A 22,878-nucleotide genomic window follows, 5' to 3' on the forward strand; every position below is an offset into this window, starting at 1 on the left:
AGAGGATTTTCTATGATGAGGTCAATTTTCCTTTACATGAAAGGGAAGGGACTCGGAAAGGTGATGGTAACTTCCCCAACAGTGGAACCAGGAATTCACCACAGATACTGTCTCTTGTTCTTCCCACGGAGCCACAGTATCCTCACTGTAGCTGAGATGGCCAAATTTTTGTAAAACATTCCAATTAGGAAAAAAGTCACTGTAAACATTCTCTTAATACCTCTAGAGATCACTTTGAAATGGATATGAATTATATGCTCTCTACTACGAAGCCTCTGCAGAAACTAATTTATAAACCATTGAACTTCCAATTTCACAAATCATGCTAAAAATGAACATAAATGGCAACATTATCCTTGCGTAGTTTTTATGGAGAGAGAACTCAATGAAACGCCTATTTTTAAAATATGAAGTTGTCATGGTTTAGGTGTGAGGTGTCCCCAAAAAGCTCACTTGTGAGACAATGCAAGAGAGTTTAGAGGTGGGACGACTGGGTTATGAGGCCCTTAGCCTAGTCAAGCCTTGATCCACTTGAATGGATCAAGTGGGTGGTGACAGTAGGCAGGTAGGTTGTGGCTGGAGGGGGTGGTCATTGATGTGTGCCTTTCAGGTATATATTTTATCCCTGGTGACAGGGGCTCCCTCTGCGCTTCCTGATTGCCATGTCCTGAGCCACTTTCCCCTACCACACTCTCCTGCTATGCTGTTAGGCCTCATCTTGGGCCCAGAGTAATGGAGCCGGCCGACCATCTATGGACTGAGGCCTCTGAAACCATGAGCGCCAAATAAACTTTTCCTCTGCTATGTTGTTGTTGTTGTTGGTCTTTTGGTCTCAACAACCAAAATAAACTGACTCAAACTGAAGTAGTGCATAGGAAGGGCCCCGTGAATTCCAGGCTTTCCTATCGTGACCGCTGGGGCATCCGGCTCTGTTGCCAAGGTCATTCCCACTCCAAAGCCTTGGTCTGAGAGAGCCAGGCCCCTCCGGCAGGCTCAGTCCATGCTTCCTCCATGGGTGCAGAGGGTGAACCAGCAGCCATCTTCGTCGTATATCAAGACGTAAATGGGTTTTTCATTTTCCTTCTGGAGAACTGACGAGGGACCAGCACATCAGGAAATGTCCGACCAAAACCAAAGCACTATTCCTGAGGCAGGACAACTGAAGAGTGAAGGCACCAAGAAACCACTGGGAGGCAGAGGAAGCAAATCTCTAGCTGCCGGAGGGGCCCCAGCATGGGCCGCTCCTCTCCCACCTTTCCATTAGCTACCCAAATGCTTCCTCTGCCCTGAACAAGAGCAATAATAAGCGTAGTGTTCACAATTGCCTGTAAGAATTGTTAAATACGCTGGGCTTTCTTACATGTGCCACTCAACTTCTACAGCACCCCAGCCCGTGCGTTCCTCGAGTTCACAGCTTTTTGCCTACGTAGACTGGCTGTCATCTTAATTGCTTTATAAAATTAGAGGGAACATTAGAAACCAGTGGGGAGAGGAGGAAGCAGGGGTGGAAGCAGAGAAGCCAGCCTTAGATGAAGAATCTTTGGAGAAGCAGGAGTTGAGATAGTAAGATGGAGATGAAGCACTGGGCTGGTGGCACGCTTGTGACAGGCGTGTTCCAGGAGAGAATGTACAGCATGAGGGAGGGCGGAAGACCGCCCTCTGGAGATGTTCCCGCTTGAGCAGTGGGAGCACCATGAAGGGCTGAAGGAGAACGGGGGTGAGTGGTCAAGAACTACCATTCAGGGCCAGGCTATGGACATGGCAGCCACTTGCCAGTTGTGGCCATCAGGGGCTTCAAGTGTGGCTGGTCCACACCAAGATGTGCTTGGTGCAAAATGCACTCCAGATCTTGAGGTCTAGACAGACACAGGAAGCAGGCGCAGCAGGCTGTGAGGAGTGAACCAACGCTGCACCTAGTATTGGGGGTAGGGAACTGGAGCAGCATAGTGAGGGACATTTTATGATGTCATTTTGGGCAAGGGAGACCTGCCTTTGTTTGTGCCTTGTGTACTGGCCCCCTTTCTTCCCTGCCACCATCTCATCCTCACTGACCCATCTGGGAACAGCTCACCCTGGCGGGACTGGAGCAGAGGGATGGTTCTGGAATGTGAGGCATCCTGTGATTTATCAAGAAAGGAGCATGGGCCTTCCATGTGTCGGACTCTGTTTTACATCTAGGACAAGATCATCAGGAGCAAGGCTGGACGCTCATGAGTGGCCTGGGAATAGTCCTGCAAGGGTACTGCTGTGCACATCCTGGATCCCAGGAGCCCAAGGACCTTTCCCACCTGCCTTCATCCGGACACAAGTTCATCAGGAAATTTCCTCCTGGTGGGAAGAATTGCATTACTAAGCCCAAACAAAGCATTTCCACTGCTTTTCCCCAGTCCTCCAACGGAACAAGTGAATTTTGAAAAGGGAAACTGTTGATGGCCTTCTGTAGCTCTACAGGGTGAGTCAGGCAGGTGGGTACTCTTCTCAAGGACCTCTAACTAAGGCAGTATGGGTAGCAGTTAGCAAACAGGCTCTGGCACGGGCTTTGAGTCCTGGCTCAAAATGACCTATTGTGTGGCTTGAACTCCCTTGGCCTGGGTTATAATGGGAATAGCAGCAGTACATGCCCCACACTGTGCTATGGTGAAGATGAGTGCCTCTGAAGTGGCCCCAAGTGGGGTGTTAGACCCCTTCAGAGCAGATCTTTTAGAAGTCATCGTGTGGGCTGGGGATGTGGCTCAAGCGGTAGCGTGCTCACCTGGCATGCGCAGGGCGCTGGGTTTAATCCTCAGCACCACATACAAATAAAATAAAGATGTTGTGTCCACCGAAAACCAAAAAATAAATATTAAAGAATTCTCTCTCTCTTTAAAAAAAAAAAAAAAAGTCATCGTGCCCTTGGTGGGGATTATGGGACCTGGACCCTTCTTTATTTTCTTCTTTTTCTTTCTGGAAATAAAGTGAGTGGTTTTACGCCACCACACATTCCCACCATGAGGTGCCCCAGGCCCAAAGCAACAGAACCAACTGAACCTCAAAAAATGTGAGCCAAAATAAACCTTTTCTCTTTATGAGTTGTTTATCTTAGGTAGTTCATTATGGTAATAGAAAGTTGACTAACACACAGTCTTCTGTGAGTATATGAATTAATAAGTACAATTATATAATCACAAGCTTGTCCCTGGCCTCACCCACTTTCCCTCCCTATTCTGCTTATAGCTAGATCCATTTACCCGATTACACTGGACTTGATTGAGCAAAGCGGGTCCCATCCAAAGTAGGAGTCCTATTTGCATTCCAAACACTAACCCCATCCAATAAAAGTCCTTAAACAAGCAATCAACTAAAGACTCCAGGATAAAGCCCAGATTCCTTGAAACAGCACTCAGGGTTAGCCTTTGCATGTTTACAAAGATCCTCTTTGTAAATCCTTTACTCTAGGTCCCAAGATTTCTATTCCAGTGTTTGGTAGGGTGAGGGTAGAAATGGGTCACCAGGTCAATGTACTACCTCTTCCTGCAGAAACAGAGTACTAATTGGTGAGTATTTGTATATTAAAATGTTTCAACATACAGTGAAAGAGAAGGCTGATAACTCCCTACCACTTTTTCTTTTTTTTTTTTTTCCTTTTCTTTTTCTATGAGAATTGAACCTAAGGGTGCTTTTCCACTGAGCTTCATTCACTCCCAGTATTTTTTTTTCTTTTTTTGGATACAGAGCCTCACTAAGTAGCTAAGGCTGGCTGGCCTCAAACTTGCAGTCCTCCTCCCCCAGTCTTCCGATTCACTGGGGTAATGGGGTATACTACCTCACCAGGCTCCCTACCAATTTTTTTTTAAAGATTAGATACAAGTCTCCAAAACCACTTTATGCAACAGCAAGCAGCTTGAAAATTGACCCCATAAAACCTCTGGAAATGGTGACCTAGAATACAGTCACCAGAGACACTCTGGGGACACTGGCTCCCTGGGCCGCCACAACTCATGCCTTCTCGCTTCAGACCTCTGCTGGGAGTCCTTCCTTGCCTGTCTGTTCCTCCTCTCTGCCCACACTGGATGCCAGGAAGCCCACCCCAACCCTGAGCAGTGGGATTTCCCATGCTCCCCCTGGCCCCAAAGGCTACAGGGCTTCCCAGCACGGCTTACACCCAGCGGCTCTGCCAGGGTGCCAGTGCTCTCCTGCTCATCCTCCTGAGATCCCAGAGGGCAAGACCCTTCCCCACCATTTCTAAGGCACTGCTTCCAACTGCTGCTGACTGAGCTGACGGATGGTGCACAGAACATGCTGCCAATTCTGTTTCCATCAGTGTGAAGAGAGAAACCCAGAGGAGGGAGAAAGGAGAGGTCAAACGCAAACACAGATTGTCAACCCCTCTCCCAGCAGCCTAACTGGACCAGGGGTGAGCCTAAAATAAAACGATGAGCTTAAGTGGATGAGTTGACACCACTGTGAGGTACTGTGAGTTTGTTATTGATGTACATGAATGGGTTCGTGGTGAGCCACAGAAAACAGTATTTAAGGAGAGAATAAAGGAAAACGTCTAGTAGCGTCATGCCACACCCTCCGTCCATCTCACGTCAAAAGTCAAGGTTTTCAGAAAAACTCTCATGAAACGCAGAGGTCAGGGAACACCCATATCACAGAGAAGAACAATGAAGCGAAACATATTCCTGGAGAAACAGCCTAATAAAAACAAGCTGAAGGAAATAACCTTGAAAATACATCATCATAAAGAAAGTGTCCACACGCCCGCCTGACGCTACATCGGGGAATAAAGGGCTTTGCCAAAATAGAAGGAGACGGTTGGCTCCCAATAACACCTACTCCACTGCGGTCCAGAGAGACTGTGAAAGGCAGCAGCCCCAGCTGATTAAAAACATCAAGCATTTTCCTTGGGAAAAAGTTCTCTCTTAAGTTAAATGTTACATAAACATTCCTGATTTTCATGACTACTTTTAGTCATCTGGATGACAGACATTAATAATTAAGTCCAGTACAAAAGTCTTCTCTGTACCCACTGGGCAAGCTATAAATGTCCTACTTGCTGTGCCTATTTTGAAATGAATTACTTATACTAGATATAAATAACATTAAAACTATTCAATTCCTAAAGAAGCAAACTTATGGATCAGTATACACATTTTTAAATTACCCTCTTAAGATTATTCTCTTTAGCCCCTGCTGCTAAACCTCTGAGTGGTTTCCTCCAGTACTTCGCCCAGTCTTACCACCATAAATGAGGCCAGATTATCAATAAACAATGCCTAACTGGGATAAGCTGCCATTCATGACAGTGTTCTTCTAGGACCTAGAATGCAATCACCAACCTCCTCTGGAGCAATCTGTGAAAAGTAGACTTCAACTCATTTTTTAAAAATTAGGGATCATAATGTTCCAAAGAGCTATTTTCCCATCCATCGCTGGACTTTCCCTGACGGCCTCCCTCCTGAAAAAGGGAGTCCTCCTGCAGCTGCTGCGATTAGGCCCCACGCCAAGAGACACAGGAGACTCTGCCCCAGGACAATGTCTCTGTTGAACACACATTTTTTTCCTCAGCTCACCCACCTAGGAGCACATTGGAAGAAAATGTCAGCTAAAGGCCACAGTACAGGGTGATTTAAAAATAGTAACCAGAGTTTATCTTATACCTCAAAAGTCAAAAAATAGAGTGCATGAAACCACTTATCATACAAAGAAAAAGTGAACTGTAGTGAACAAAAATTCATTTGCATATTGCTCAGATCCAAACAGACTAAGGGCTTTCTTAAAGCGATTCCGATGCCCAAACCCAAGGCAAATATAATAAAAAGAGATAGAGGGCCATAAGACTGTGTTGAAAAATGGGAAGGAGTTTTAAATCCCTAAGAAGAGAGAATATCCACCCACCAGTGAAACACGGAACTGCAGACTGAATCAGAGAATGTATCTGTGCAAATGGGTGCGAAGCAGGTGGACGGCCAACAGGATCCTCTAGGCTACCACAACAAAAGCCTCAACAGCACACATGGCCTCTAGCAATTTCAACTGCTCTCAAGCTATACTCAAGGTCCATGACCTATCAAACTAATTTTCCAAGGTATTTTGCCCAGCCAACCACCCAGTCTCTGCGGGTCCGGTGGCTTTACTGTGATCGCCATGCTGAATATACTTATTTAGAAGAAGTGTTTAAAAAGCAGGGGAGGAGATGTAGGGGTGTCATTGCTGATAGCATCTGTGCTTGGCCCACGCTAAGTCCTGGATTCAATCCTCAGTACCAAAAATGAAACTGATTCTCTGAGGAAAATGGCCCGAGAAAGAAAGCCAAGTACTGGTGCTACTGACCGAGCCTGGCATGATCAGAAAGCAAAGAGTCTAAAAATAGGTATAGTTCTTAGCCAAAAAATTCAAAGTTTCAGATAAATCCAGGCTAACAATGCTGAATTTGTGGGTGATTATAGTTGTACGGCGACTTATTAATTATATCACAAACTCTAGTACAAGGTGGTGATCAATTCTCATCATTGGGGAGAAATGATGTGAAATTAATATGCTTTCAGGTTAAAAGAACTTTGCTAGAAGAAGTAACTATGAATGATGAATGAAACACAGGATGTGAACTGAAAAGAGGATAATCAGAAAGAACATTCCAGGGGCCTCAGCCAGACCCATGAAAACCACTAGGCACCAGGTTCATGGATTGAAAGGCTCAGGATCCTGAAGATGCCAATTCACCCCAAGCTGATGCACAGGTTACTATAGCTCTTAACACAACACCAATGAATTTTTTCTCTGTAGATACAGATGAGAATGTTCTACGATTTATATGGAAAGGCAAAGGAATTACAATGTTAAAGCAATTTTTTAAAAGAGAATGAAGCTAAAACACTTGATTCAATTTTAAAGTTTATGAGCCTCAGAAGTCAAGACTGTGTGGCACTGAAGGACAGATGGACACTCAGAAGAATGAAACAGAATACAGAGCCCAGCCTCACACAAGTGTAGCCTGATAGTTTTTTACAAAGGTACTCAATGGAGGCATGGTAAGCCTGTCAGCAAATGCTCTTGGAATAACTGGGTATCAGTGGGCAAAAAAAGAAAAAAAAAATAGAGCCTTGACCTAAGTCTCAGGTCTTATATAAGTGTTAAGTCAAATGGATCATAGATTTAAATATGAAACACAAAACTTGTAGAAGAAACTATTCAGGCTCAAGGACTTGGTGAAGAGTTCTCAGACTTGAGACCAGAGGCACAATCCACAGAGAAAAAAAATCAACAAACTCTACTGCATCAAAATTAAGAACTTTGGTGCTACAAAAGATTCTGTTAGGAAGGGAAAAGATGAGCTATGGACTGAAGAAACCATTTGCAAACCATGTATCTGCTAAAGGACTCGACTAGAATTGATAAAGAACTTTTAAAACAGAATAGGAAAAAAAGAAAGAAAGAAAGAAAAGAAAAGAAAGAAAAAGAGTTCATTAGAAAACGAGAAAAGATGTGAAGAGACATTTGACTGCAAAGAATTATACAGATGGCAAATGAGCACATGAAAAGATGTTGGGCATTAGGAGCCACCAGGGAAATGCAAATGAACACCAGGATGAGATAGCAGCACACAGCCAGCACAACAGCTCAGAGTTTTAAATGGTGACAGTTCCAAACGTCGGCAAGGGTGAAGAGAAACCCACAACTCCTAGACTGAGGGTGGTGGCTGATGGCACAGCCACACTGGAACATGGCTCCTTTAAAAGCTAAACATATGCTGACTGTACAGCCCACCACGAGTATTCCTGGGCATTTACTCCAGAGAAATAAAACACATGTTTACCTAAATGCCTGTCAAAGACTATTCCCAGCAGTTGTTAATTGTATTAGGCATAAACAACCAAAATGTCCTGGCATGACAAAGGAATAAGCAAAATGTGCTCTCCCCATTCCACAGGAAAAATGCCAGCCTCGGAGGCCACACGCATGGCATTCCATCCCCGTGACGTTCTCAAGTGATAGAACTGGAGAGGTGGAGGACACAGCAGTGGCCGCTGGGATTCAGGGGGTGGTGGCAATGAGAAGTACGGTGGCCAGGAAGGGAGGCACAGTGGGGACCTTGGTGTGCTGGCTGAGGAGTTGACAGTGTGCTCACATTCTAGGAAATCATTTGCGCCAACATGGGTAAGCACTTTGCACCTCAGAATAAACCTGACCCCAAAGCATGCAAACCCTCTCACAGGGAAGGGCAGTTCCTGATAGAAATGGAATGATTCCTAAATATAAAGGAATCACAGGTTGGAAGGTTGGACATGATAAAGATGTTAGTTCTTCCCAAATTGATCTTCAGCTTCGACGCCATCCGGTTACAAATTCTAGTGGTTTATTTTGTGGAAATGTACATGCTAATTCCAAAATTTAAGCCGAAATGAGAGGAGCCAAGAAGAGCAGAGGCAACTTTAAGGAATTAGAACAAATTTAGGGAATGAACACCAACATATAACAAGCCCATCTAAAACAGGGGCATTTGAAAGGGCCAGCAGAGGAGCAAGAAAAGACAGAGACCAGGGTAACCAACCGGCCAGAGTCCAGTAACAGATGGCACCCCTACAGTGCCCACCACAGCATGGTGGGAGAAGGTGACTTTTTAATTGGTGCTAGATCCACTGAACATTCACATGAGAGTAGGGACTGCTCTCTACCCCCAACTATAAACAGAAAATAAAACCCAGATGGATCCCAGGCCTCGATGTCAAAGTTAAACCCATAAAGGCTCTGGAAGGTAACATGAGAGAATAGCTTGGAGTGGGCAAAGGGGACACAAAAAGCACAAACTGGGAATGAAAAAGCTGAGCAGCTGGAGCTCAGTCAAATGAGCACCTGCTGTTCACCACCAAGGACAAAACCCCAGCAAGAGCCATGCACAGGGAAGCCACCCACAATAGACACAGCTGACCAGACCACCAGCAGAGCACCTGAGAGTACAGGAAACCAAAGAGAAAAGGCAATCTTGCTTTAAAAACAGGTTGAGGCTCCAACAGGTGCTTCTCAAAACAGCACATCCAAATGGCCACCAAAGACACAAAAAGGTGTCTGACAAGACCAGCAAAATGCAAACTAAGACTACTGTAAAATACTCCGACATGACCATCATAAAGATTAAATGCTTTCTAGAACCAAAGTCGCTGGTAGGAGCCTTGACTGGTGGACTGCCAGGTCCCGGCCTCAGCCCTTTCTGTTTAGAAGTCTTCCTAGTAACTATATGGTTTAAAATAGCAAATGAAGAAGGAGGGATAAACCTACAGCACCCCATGAGCCCCTGACCCACAGGAGATGGTGAAAGCATGTCTACAGAATGAAACAGCACACAGGCAAACATGGTCCTATCTGGGACCTACAAAGGTCTTCCATGAAAAGACCCACCCAACGCACGGGCAACCCCACGTTCACAGCACCCGTCACAACAACCATTCAGCTAAACAAGAACAATATCTGAAAACTTACTAACTACTGCCCAAACCAAAACCTAGCCTGAGCCTCCTCTGATTGATAGTGGCTGTTCTTTTGCCCCCTCACTCATGCGAAAAACTGTTGTGCTCTCAGTATTTCAGTCAGCGTAAGAGAATCTTATCAAAAACCCTTCAGCAATAATTTTTCCCAGCCCATAAAAATAGACTGAATTTATCTGACCTTAAAAATAGATTGTATTTATCCACGATATCAGGGCTCTGCTTAGAAGCTGTGCTGAATTATGCAGTTCTTGACTTCTGACAGTACGAATAGCAAGCAAAAGCGGGTGCCATTATTCACTTTCTCTCTTATGCAAAGATCTGCAAGTCCTTCTCCTTGATTTATTTCCCAGATTCTGTTGGGTCAGATTTTAGTTTGCTCCATGATTCATTCTAAAAGGCAACGGCATTATCACTGCTAACACGAGACTTTAAGATCCATTTCTGTACCCTAGACATTTGTCCTTGACTGGTAGACTCCCAGGTCCCGGCCTCAGCCCTTTCTGTTTAGAAGTCTTCCTAGTAGTCACACAACACCCCCTGCCCAGGCCTGGGTGTCCATCTGCCCATCAATAGAGGGAAGCAGAGGTGTATTCCTCTGTCCCATCCCTACTTTGTGACAACTAACATGGCTTAGGGAATCACTGGTGCCGTTCTCCACGGGCATCCTGGGCCTTTTAGACCCTTCCAAGGCAACAGTTTTGTTTTTTGTAACATTTGCTACCTTTCTTGTTCTGCTAACCATGTGAAATTCTCTCATGAAATTTTGTTCTATAGACCATCCCTGGGAAGCACCAAAACTAGGAAATGTTCTACTAGGTAGGCGTGTCATTTCACACCGCTTGATAATAAAGAAGCCCGGTGCTGATCTACTGCCTTTTAATGAGTGCCTAAATCCAACCAGGCTTCTTGCCTCCCGTTCTCCAAAGTGGCATCCAAAGCAACCAGGTGGGAATATGGTGGAGTCTTGGGGTAGGTACCAAGAGGCAGCTAGATCTTTAGTCCAACTCTTTCCTTCATCCAACTTGATTCTTGAATTCTTTTATGACATTTGTACAAGAGTGATTCATTTTCTACAAAGAGAGGAAGAACTAAACATGTGGGCTTTGTAAGCTTGAGTCTCTGCCCATTCTTAAATTTATTCTGGCACTTGGAAACGTAGAACCTTTAACCCTGACACTGAGAACCTCTGTGTGCCCAGCAAGGTGTTGGTAGCCCAGAGCATGCTGGGCACACCAAAGAGCAGGGTGTTGAGCATTTCACCCAGTGAATTGCTGGTTGAAGAAAGTTGTTCTAAAGTTATAGGATATATAACTTTGATTGACCTTTGGAATATGCATATGCATACACACACACACACACATACATACATTTAGACAAGGTAAGATGTGCTCCTTCTAATTTGATATGGACAGAAAGTAACATTTTTGTCTTAATTGTGTCTTTAGTGTGTGGTATGTGTGTGGTTTGGCTAGTTTTGGACAAGTGCTATCTTGAAGGCAAACACATTTTATGATAGTGTGGTAGGCACTGATTCAGACACTAAAAACATCAAGATACACAAAAAAGTTAAGCTCAGACATTTGTTAAAAGCTTTTGCTTTTAAACCACTTGTGTTAAATATAAAACACACTGGAATTTGCATACATAAGTTCTAGATGCATTTACTGTTTATATTTTTATAAGCTATAAGTTGTATGTGCAGTGTAATGCCAATTACCTAGAAATGTGGGCAAAATATCTCTGAAAATTGAAATTGCTTAATTTTCTGAAAAAAATGCTGAAATTTATTTAACACGCTCTGCCTTTTATCATAGTAAGCAAGCCAAGGGCAGTTGCTATTAGCAGAATCATTTTGCTTCCTAACATATTTCAACATTTTCCCCTGATCTGAGCCATCTGAAAATCACTCTGATATATGCCTAGGCTGACCACTTCCTAGAGATTATTTGTAATCACCTATAGAAGCCCTCCAGTCTTTTGAGCCAGTACTTGTGTTTTTAAAAATCGCTAGCAATATGAACTTCTTCTACTCATAATGAGATGCGCCTGCGATCCAGCCTAATTGGGGTACTTAATCACCAACACCCAACAACATCCACACAAAACACGCCCAGCTTTGAACCAGTGAAGCTTTGCAAAGCTCCAATTTTAATTACTTGCCAAAAGGTCCCCAGCAGAAAATGAAATTATGCAAAGCTAAACCAAACTCAAACAAAAATATGTGTTCCCTCAAATTAGGTAAAGCAGGAAGTAATTAGATGTCTGCAAAAGGAGGAGCTCCTTCAGCTTGCGCATGTGCCCAAAATGGCGGTGCATGTGGGGTGGAGGTCTCTATCATGTCCTGTCCCTTGGACCCTGCTACAGCAATAATTTCTCCTCCCCTACAATCTTAGATTATGGCTTCTCCCATGAGAAAAAAAGAAAATAATGAATAAGTTTTGCAACAGTTTGGATCCTAATTGTCCCCACAGGCTCAAGTGTTAAAGGCTTGGTCCTCCGTGTGGTGCTCTTAGGAGATGGCAGAGCCTTGAAGAGGTGGGGCCTAGAGGGAGATCCTCTGGTCATTGGGGACCACCCTTGAAGGAACAGTGGATGCCCAGCCCCCTCTCTTTCCCTTCACAGCCATCAAGTTTGCTCTCACACCCTCCCACCAGGATGTGCCACCTTGCCACAGGCCCAGGGCAACAGGACCAACCGATCATGCACAGGAAATGCCAAAACCCACAGTGCGCCAAAATAAAGCTCTGTCCTCAGGAGCCTTTCTCTGTTTCAGCTGGTTTTCTCCTTATTTGCTGACATGGTGGGAGGCTGACTAATGTGACTCCCCCTCTGCCCTCCCTGCTCCTCAATACTGGGATGAAGAGAGCATCTGCTTCCTCTGCCCTGCTTGCTGCCACCCTCTCCCTTCCCGGGGCCCTGCATGGGGCACCTACCTTCCCTTGCCCTGGAGGCTTCTTGTTTGCCTCCTCAGCCTTGGCTGCAAAGCCTGCTGCTCCTTCCTTGGGGCCATCCCTGCCCTCACTCCAGGAGCATCCAAGCTACCTCTGGGGCCCATCCTCAGTTAAGATGCCACAACACAGCACCAGAGGCAGGAGGCTTCAACCACAGGAATGCATGGTCTCTCAGCGCTGAGGACTGCAAACCCAGGCCAGGGCCTGAGCAGGGCTGGCGCCCCCTGCAGGAAAAGAAGAGTCTGTTCAGGGTGGACCTGTGGCCACGGTGCTCTGATCCTCAGAAGTCTTCTTTCTCCCCCGTGTCTATATCCTAATCCCATCTTGTGACAAGGACACTGGTCATGGGGGATCAGTCCCACCATATAACCTTGCTTCAGCTTGATTCCCTCTGTGAAGACCCTCAAACAGTGCCACCTTCTGAGGTTTTGGGGATTGGGATGTCTTTGCAGGGGACACAATTCAGTTCATAACGTACTTCAGAATCAATCCAGAACCAGCCCCACTGCCTTCTCCTGGAGTCTCCACTGCCTCCTGATTTCCTGATGAATGCCACCACCTTCCTCTGATTCTCCCAAGCTCATCCTTGTCTGTTTCCTCTCTTTATGTCTAATCAGTCACCAATCCCATGAGCTCTCCCTCTGCAGCATCTCTGAACCTCCCCCTCCGTCTCCACAGCCACCACCCAAATGTAGGCCTGAATTATCTTGTACCAACTCTGTGGTGACATCACCTAATAGACTTCTTAGCTCCAGTCCCTATCTGGTCTCTCTATATCCCAATTTATCTTACAAATCACTGCCACATTCATCTTCCTAATGGACAGCCCTGACCCACTTCCCTCCTGTGAGAGGGAAAAAAGGGAAAAAGAGCACCTTCAAAGGCCCCCTTGCTTTATGAATTCAGAGCAGATCCCTGACCCTAGTCTCAGGGCTCACCACCCCTCCAGGACTGCTAGAGCCCACACTCTCACTTTGTCTCCTTCCCAAAAGTGTCCCCATGTTTCCTGCCAGTTCCATGGGCCCCTGCCAGGGAGAGAGAGGGCACCCTCCAGGGATTACCTGGAAAGAGTCTAAGGAAAAAGCATTGGCCAGGGAGCAGGCAGGTCCCACAGAGACAGCAGGACATCTACTGAGCTGCAACAGCGGGGAGCCAGCACCTGCCTCTATGAGGCACAGGGGAGGACATGGGGCCCCAGCACCTTCAGTTTGGGGGGCCTTCTGGCCACAGAGCAGGGCAGAAAGGAGTGGAGAGAGCCCTTGGGAAAGGGCGGGGGGACAAGAAAAACCCACTGCCTCTGCTCAGGGTCTCCTTCCATCGTTCCTCCCTCCTATCCATCAAAATCCCTCCCACCCGGACTTTAGGAGGCACACTAGCGAAGCCAAAGATAATTTCTCAAAAAGTAAATGACTCAAACAAAGAAACACATGGCAGAAATTTAATTCATTAACAACCAAAAAAAAAAAAAACAGTACAGTGTCACAGCAGGTTACAAGGAGACTCCACAGAGCGCCCCTCTGGAATGCTGAGCTGAGAGCATCTGGTGAGTGCACACCTGCCCACACCCCAGCTGTGTCCCCCAGGACTGTGTGCATTGTTTGTCCTCAAGAATGGAAGGTTCCGGAGTCACTGGCACAACTCAACAAAACTGCAAAATGGCTCAAAGACAGATAGAAGGCAGAGGTCACCCTCTGGGTAAGTGAGGAGGCCAAACAGCCCCGTTTCCTATATCTTCATTCAGCTCAGTCTTCTGCTATTTTCCCTGATGGAGGAAGAGAAGAAGAAGGGATGGGGCTTTGGTGTCTGGAAGACCCCAGCTCGCCAGCAGTGTCGCTCATTCACAACCTGTCCTTGAGAAAGTCACTTTAGCTCTCTGCACTTCAGACTCCTGTATAAACGCAATTAGCTGCTTCACAGACTAAATGAATTGTTCCATGAATCAAATGAATGATAGCTGTCCCGTATGAGCTGAATCCATGCAGCCAAAATACTTGTCCTTTGATATTCCTGCAACATAAAATCATGGGGCAAAACTTGATGGTCTCAGTTGCCTCCGCAGTAAAGCCTGGCGCCCGTGGGACTCTGGTAGGGGACACACTTTCCCTCCTTGACATCTTTCCCCATCACAGCGTCTGCCTCTGACGCCCTCTCTGCAGCAGGACACCTGATGTTCCCTCCTGTCCTCCTCCCCTCTCTGACACACAATGAGTTCTTTGAAGGAGCAAGACACAGCTGTGTGAGTCCCAGCACCCAACTCGATGCACTGCACATAGTAGGCAATCAACTAATGTTTCAGACTAACTCAGTGAAGGGACAGGGCACTGTAACAGGAGGGGTGCCAGCAAGCACTCTCCCCTCCACCAGCTGACAGCTCCTCCTCTGTGCACGCCGTTCCTCACTGTCCTCCCTAGCAATGACACCCACCCTTGGGAGCAGGCGCCACTCTGCCATCACCAGGAAAGTAGTGGACCGGACACTGGAGTCATCAATCAGACATTCCATCATGGCCCTTCACCTGTCTGTGACTCAAAATGCAGTTCCCTGGTGTTTCACTGAACCCTCAGCCGGGATCTGAGCACTGATCCTGACTCCAGCCACAGGCGCCCTTCTTGCAGGTGCAACATGTCTAGAGCATCCTAGAGCAACGAGGATGAGGGGAGAGCCCAAAAGCCATAAGGAGGCTAAAGGGCATGGGAGGGAGCCCCTTGTGCACGTCTGTACCTTTCTCCAGTGGCCATCATCCTTCATATGTGGTTCCACCTGGAAGGAGGAAAAGGCCACGTGTTCCACAATTGTCACATGCCCCAGGTACAGTGCTCTAAAATACTGTCTTCAAGGGCAAAGGCATTTTGAAATGTGTATTCACCCCTTTCTACTCCCCAAACCTCAACTTTCTTCAAAATATAATTAATCAAATTTTTCATAAATTCCAGAAAAATTTGGGGCCCTTATTGAAGTGGCATTTTATTAAAGCTTTAACCTTTGTCTTTGATGTCCTTCCACATTCCAGACACTCCCTTAATGTAATTTTCATGCTGTATATGAAAGAACTCTGCTCTTCAGCCATGGCTCGGCCTGGTAGTCTGGGAGCCCAGGTCACCTCGTCATTTCTTCACCTTCGTTCCCCTGTGACTTTACACAGAACACAGTCCACGCAGGACCAGGAGCTCACTGTTCCCAGCCTGATGACCATGAGGTTCCACTGCTGGACACTCAGCACAATGTCAGGTGTCTTCTTGTCCCTCCACGTAGCTCCTGAGTACCTGGCCCACTGCTGTGAACAAAGTGTACACCCAGTTCAGGCCACCAAAAGAAGGTAACCTAATAAACTTTGTAGAAAATTGCCCTATTCTGTATTTATTACCCAAAATACTGTCACACAGAATCAGTCAACTCCACCTACACTGGACATGCCCTGTCATGTGGTAGACAGCTGGTAAAGAAATGTGCATTCCATACCACAAACAATGTGTGCCTAAAGAGCAAAGCAGAGCACCGAGTGTCCCCCTGCATAAAGTATGCTCACCCTGAAGAACAGGACCACCTGGCTTTCACAGCTGAGCAAGGGTTCCAGAGCAGCTGCCTGCATCCACCCTGGTATCTGCAAACCCTGCTCTGGGGACCTAAATTCCTTGTGCCTACCTCTGAGGGATTCTGTCATATTTCACAAGAAGAATGCCCATGAAAGACTTGGAGCAGACACACCATGTAGTACATATAAAAGAACTTAAATGACATCATCACCAACAGCAGCAGGTAGAGACTCTGTAAAGGGGCTCTGGCCTCCTAACTGAGCACACACCAGAACAATAGTTATTCCTCGGGGCTCACACTGTCTGAGAGCAGAGATATGTCTGTCGGCCTCCAGAATGCTTCAAGTGTGTGTCCTAAGAGGGCCCCACACAACCCCAAGGCAGGTGGACACCATGTGGCCTGAACACTGACATGACAGGGCTTCAGCCCTGGGCCCTCAAGTGCCACCTCTCCTGCCCTAAACACCTGATCTTGCTCTTCTCAGAATCTCACCACCAAGCCTCCCACTCATCTGCCTCCGGACAGGCTCTCACTCCATCTTTGATCCTTTACTTTCCATGAGATTTCTCTCAAGCCTGTCCTCACAGGGAATCCTGGGACCCTGATCCTCCTGCAGATCTTAGGTAAGAGGTAAAATGCATAGCACTGAATGGGAAGCTTCAGAGATGGTCAGAGAAAGTAGAATCAGAATCGGTTGATGTGATTCTTAGACGCTCCTTGGAAGATGGAGAAATTACAGCAGAGTAGGAAAGGGCTCGTTTTAAGAGGTCATGATCCCAGCAGAGGGTTAGATTGGATGTGACAGGTGTCTGAACTGAGGGGTGGGACCAGTCTCATTAAAATGGCAGGAAGGGGGCTGCCAGTGTGTTGGGAAACATGGGCTAATGAAGGCTGAAACAAGTGCTGGGGTCCTCGGGTCTGATATTTAGGTCCCCCAATTCCTATGTGGAAATCCTCTCCCTTGAAGCAATGGTATTAAGAGGTGGGGTCTCTGGGACAGGTTAGTTAATCCCTCTTAAGTGGGATTATGCCGCCCTCACAAGAGACCCCACAGAGCTCCCTTCCACCTCTCTGCTCTCAGAGCCTGATGAAGTTATTAAAGCTTTCCAAACTCCATTATTCAAAAGATCCCAGATTTTATGACACAGATGATCTCATGAAGGCAGAAGAGAGAAAAGAGGAAATAGAATGGAATCTTTGTGGATAATCACAGAGTTGGAGAAGGAGGGGGAAAATGAACCCCCCAAAAAATCATGCTCCATAAATGTATAAAAAGAGCCCAGAAGGTACCATGTCCCCATGACCAGACAGAGTAGCTACAGAAAGGAGGGTCAGGCTGGCAGACTTTGAGCAGGCTCTTCAGGGCTAGGGACAGAGAGGAACGTTTAGATTCAGCAAGGCAGAGGCTGCCAGCCACATCAGGTTTTGACATAGGTTGCAGCCCAGAGGAGAAGCCAGGTGACACATAGGGAGACAAGCAGTGACTGCAGCTATATGAGGTCAAACAAGGAAGTTCTAAGATGGCAGGAATTCATACGTCTCAAGGTCAACCAGAAGGAAGAAGTAGAGGGGGAGGCAAAGACAAAGGATGGTCCACCCATGGTGACCCAGGATCTAGGGCGCATGAGGAATTGTAACCTTAGAAAGGAGGGGAAAGCCTCCTTTTCAGTGGCTGGAAGGACAAGAGGGCAGACAAGGATGGAGAACTCTAGGGAGGTGACACTGAGGGTGGAATGGGACAGCTGGGTGGGGGCCTCATCTGTAAGAGCACTGTGCTCAGACACCATGTCTCTGGTGTTCACACTGTACAGTACTCCTGCCATGGAGCAGGAGGGTGATACTGGACCAGGTCACTTTGGCTCTCTGAGCTTTAGTTTCCTTATCTGAAAAAGACAAAACCTGGGGCAGCCTGGGGAATGTTTCCTAAAGGCCTCTTCCTACCCTAAGGCTAGAGATGGGATAGGTAGTTTTGTTTTGGTTTTTTTTTCCTTCTAATCATTATGCCAGTCTTTCCTTTGCATTTATAATTACAAATCACTTCTCTGTTTATGTTGAATGCTTCCTCAACACCTCATATCACACCACACATACAGAAGGTGCTCAACAAATGTTTCTGAGTTAATAAAACTGCCACAGTGTCAGAGTTGTAGAAAACAAATATGTGCCTCCTCCTCTTTCCCTGTCTCCAAGCACTATAGACAGCAAATAGAGCTGCCCAGCACTGTTTGGAATCCTTCTTTGGGTAAATCAGCCTTGATAAAACCACTTACCTAAAGCCAAAGTGCAAATAAGACTAAGTGTCAAATAAATTAGTCCCTAAGTGTTTTGGATTCTGTCCTTCCTGCCAACTAATTTCTAAGTAAAAGGGTCTGATGACGTAAGCTGGGGGGATGCTTTCTATCAGTTCCTTGTGAAAATACCTCAGTGCACATCTATCTAAAGCTGTCCCATGCCTTCCTTATCAAGGAAGCAAGAGGTGCTAATTTCCACTGCTCACTGAGTCCCCGGTGACATTCCCACAGTTGAGAAAGCTTAAAACATTCTCAAGCATCCTTTTTCTCCCAACATTGAAAGACGTTGTTAGCCATGGGTCTGAGATTTAGTCTGGGCTCTGCATGCTGCAACATTGCTTCCACTCCATGAATCTTCTAGACCTCCACAAACAGAGATGACACATCCCACCCAGCCTACACTGCACTAGGCACTGCCTTTGACACTACATGATTGTTGCTATTAATTGATGAATACACTTTAAGATGCTTCTGGACATTTTAGAGCAAGATATATATGCCCCAAGAAGAAACCTACAGTGAAAAGATTCTTTCTGCAGAGGAGAGCTGTGGGCATCTCCAGCAGAATAACTTCTGCAGCTAGGACCAAGTTTTAATTCCCATCTTGCATGAATATAAAACTATGTGACAGTGCATCCCGAGAGGAATGCAACTAACTGTGCTTGCACAAAGCAAAGGAAAGCCAAGTACTCAGAAAAATCCACCCTTGACCAAGGTCATTTTATATCATGGCTTTCTTAAAGTCTTCTAATGAAATTCTATAAACTGCTTGGAAAAGAGATGCATAACTAAAAAGTTCCACATTTTCAAATACCCAATTATAGTTTCTTACTATGCTGGAAAGTTAATAAAATTTTTTAAATAGAACAAAGCAATAAATTTCAAATCATGGATGTACTTGGACATGACAGTGAACAAATCCATTGGGAGCTTTGGGTTTATTTCACGATAGATTTGCCTATAATAAGGGTCCCAGCCGTGCAGAGTTTACACAACACACTCTCAGGCTCTCTAAGGATAAGTAGACCAGAGGGCGCTTGTCTCCAGCTGGTGAGAAGCTGCTAAGCCAAGCTGATGGTTCCTGTACACCACCATTGGGAGGAAGGCTGGCAGGATCCCAAGCCACAGCATAATGGGAAGGAGGTGGGAGAAGGAGGTGGGGCTAACCAGTGACAAAACCCCTCACACAGAAAGCTTCATCTACAGCAGCAAACATAACTCATGGAAACAGCCTATTAACAAGCTCACTTCAACTTCCCTCAACAGTGGTCTCAGATCTCTTGCAGCAAAAGAAAAAAAGCTGTGGACAGTGGACAGAAAAGCAATTCCATGTGCTAGACTGCTGAACACAGGTGCCAGGGTGGAGGCCTGCTGGAGATACTCATCAGGATGCTCCAACCAGACATGCTGATGCCTGGCCCACCCCATAAAACGTGTCCTGATGATCACTCCATTTTCTTCTTCTACACATGGGATTCACCTATTCACTACTGGGAAGTCTTGATTTACAACTACTTTATCAAGTGTGCAGTTTTGATAACTCTTGGGATATTTGCTTTTTAAAAAAAAAGACAACAGAACTCATACTGATGAGACTACACATAGTAAATAAATAAATGCCTCAGGGAACAACAAAGATGAATTTAATGTAGGAATGGCATGCTCTCCATTACTAACCCCATTAACATTTCTGAACTATCAATGTTCTCAAGTTAAGAGAATAAAACAGAAAGGAATAAAGGCAGTAGGCAAGGTAGCTAGTAAAGGACTGCAGAATTTCCACAGCAAAATTGCAAAATATTGACAAAAAGGCATATTTTCCTTTCAGATATTAATACTAAACTAAAAAAAATCCTCTGCTCCATACTGCTACCTCCTTCAAGGTCATTTATCATGAGCACAACTACATACAAATGTTTTATTAAAAGAAAAATCCCAGCCTAGGACTGCCAGATCTTGCCCAATACCACTTATCAAAGGTGTTGCTCCAGCTGACAGGCAGCTGTCAAGTGGCACCGAGTTAACATTACTTTATATGTGCAAAACCCCTTCAGCAGCACAGTCCCTCAGTCCCCATTAAGCATTCCGATAACAGCACCTCCTCGAGCTCGGCTTAACATTTAAGCCTGCAGGAATCCCTTGAGTGCACACAGTCATCCAAAATTTCCTAGCTAATTTTAACCCTATTGAGTTTGATTTTTTAAAAAATTGAATGTAAAAATCATCCAACAACTAAATCTTTGTTATTTAGCTTGAAGAAAAGATTTCTCAGTTTTGAGAAAAATCTAATGTGACTTAATTATTTTTTAAAAGTTTGTAAATAATTTTCCACTAAGAAAAATAATAAACTGTATTACTATTAGAAAGGCAGTTTAAAATACTCCCTGTGAGCAAGGGATTAGTGAATACATCCCCTGGAGCCAGGTCTTGGGATAATGGTACCTCAAACAGCTCAGCAGTGGTGCAATAGCATGCAGCTCAGGTTAGACCATACCCAGGCTGCTGTGTGCCCTGGGTTTCACCCTTTCCAAAGCTTTCCACTATTCCCATTTAATGCACAGAGGAGTACCCCCAACCCACAAGAAAAGATGAGGCACAGCAAATGGGGAAAAAATGGTCCTTTACAACCTTCTCATGCAAATTATCCAAATGCATCATGGAGGCTGTCACACCTAAAAGTTAGCATCTGGTTAGTATTAAGATTCATCCATCTCTAGGATTTTCTGTGATCCTGGAGGGAATAGGACTGGGGAATGGGATCTTTTCCACTGCTAGGAAGAAGTACCAGAAGTGACCAGGGTCGAGTAATACTGTGAGGGATATCCTTTTGGGAGGAGGGCAGGAATGAGGAAGGCAGGATCCCGCACAGGCTAACTGGGTTATTCCCAGCACGAAGTTGTGGCATTTCTTTGGTCCTGAGCTTGTCAGCCTCAGCTTGGAGGTGAGCAACGCCTCAGGCTGGGAAGTATCTGCAGTGTTCGAACAAATTAGAGGGAGGAAGGAGCAGCGCCAAAAGGTACTTAGGGAGAAAGAATTGTATTAGTGTGGTGCCAACCTCTCCCTGCCTGCCACCCAGCGTGGACATTCCGGGCAGCCTCCCTGCTCTTGCACACACACGCACACACGCATGCATGCTGGCACGCACTTCACTGCATTCAATAAGCCAGTATTTAGAAAACGACACCTTCATGATGCCCATCCCCTCCCGCACACGCGCGCGCGCGCTCGCGTGCATACACATACACACACACACACACACACACTTGCTTCCCATGCCTCCGCGCTCTGCAAGCGGTCACAGCAACCACCGTGGCACCAGCCCCGAGAATCGCGGGAACCACGGAAGCAACCCCCTACCCGCTTTGCAGAATCCTGACTTGGGGGAAACCTTTGGGCAGCGTCCTGCAGCCCCCCGCCCGCAGCCCGACGCTGCGCACGCCATGCCAAGTACACGGATCTTGATGTCTTGGATCCGTGACAGCGCGCAAGTCCAGCCCCAAAGCCCGAGGGACCGCGCGGCGGTGGTATTCCCGGCGACAGCCCGAGAGCCCACGGCCCCTGCGCCCCACGGGCCACCCTGATCTTCACCCTTCTCCCGGCCGCCCCGAGGTCCTGGCCCCGCCGGACCCTCAGACCGCGACTCCGCAGCCTAAGCTCGGGTTCCCAGTGCCCCAGGACCGAGCCCGGGCGCCTCCCGCCGGCTCGCCACGCTTTCGCGGTGCTCGGTTCCCTGGCTTTCCACACGCGCTCACAGACACGCGCCCTGTCCTTTCCCGGCTCAACACGCACACCTGCATACACTTGGTGATGCCGGCCCTCCCGCATCTCAGGGGCCCTGCGCCCCGCGGTCCCCGCTGCCACTCTACCGGGACCTGGTCAGCGGATGCCCCGACTCCCTTCCCCTGGGAGGGCACACGACGCGGCGCTTACAGTTCGCAGAAACTGGATCTCGTCCTCGCCTTCACCCCCATCGGCCATGGCTCCGCGATCCTCGCCGGGGCCGGCTCCAGAGCCCTGCGGAGCCCGGCGGCGGCGGCCCCTCGCGCTGCTTGCTCCTGTTCCTGCTCCTGCTTCTGCTCCTGCTCCTGCTCCTGCTCCTGCTCCTGCTCCTGCTCCTGCACCTGCCGCTGCCCGGAGCCGGGGGTGACAGGGGGCCGAGCTGCTGGTGCCGATCGCCCGGCCCTCCGCGCCTGCAGAGCCGAGGAGACTGCGCGGGCGGGCGCGCGGGGGCGGCCGAGGCGCGGGGCCTCCCTACGCCGCACTGTGCGGGAGGAGGCCGGCCGGGTGGGGGACGCGGGGAGGCGGCCCGTAGCGCAGCCGCGCTCGCTGCCTGCAGCCGGGAGCCAGCTCGGCCCCGCTCCTCGGAGCGAGTGCGCGAAGCCGGGGGAGCTCGGGTAGTGCCGCGGCGGGGGCGGGGTGGGGGCGGGCGGGGGCGCGGGGAGGAGCTCGCTGTCCCGGCTGCTGCAGGTAATCCGCAGCCCGCTCCGCCCGCCGCCAGCGCCGCTTACTGGCTGCGCCCGGTATCGAGCTGGCGAGCGCCGGGAAAGCGCAAAGCCTCCCACCTGCTCCCTGCGTGGCCTCTGGGCTCGTTCGCCCGCCCTTTCCGAACTTAAGCCCAGGCATGGCTGTGGCACT

The 22,878-nt window shown here is 47.4% G+C and overlaps 1 protein-coding gene across 1 annotated transcript in view; it reads right to left on the minus strand.

The window, feature by feature from the left end:
- Nucleotides 1-22,667, minus strand: part of RYR2 (ryanodine receptor 2) — a 610,498-nt gene extending 587,831 nt beyond the window's left edge. The window contains exon 1 of the mRNA XM_081299889.1: nt 22,174-22,667. Within this exon, the coding sequence (XP_081156015.1) occupies nt 22,174-22,221 (48 nt within the window). The 5' untranslated portion in view covers nt 22,222-22,667. The remainder of the gene's footprint in view (nt 1-22,173) is intronic.
- Between the last annotated feature and the right edge of the window lie 211 nt (nt 22,668-22,878).

This window comes from Spermophilus citellus, assembly GCF_964194105.1.
Source record: "Spermophilus citellus genome assembly, chromosome: 6".
In the NCBI taxonomy this organism is placed as follows: Eukaryota; Metazoa; Chordata; class Mammalia; order Rodentia; family Sciuridae; genus Spermophilus; species Spermophilus citellus.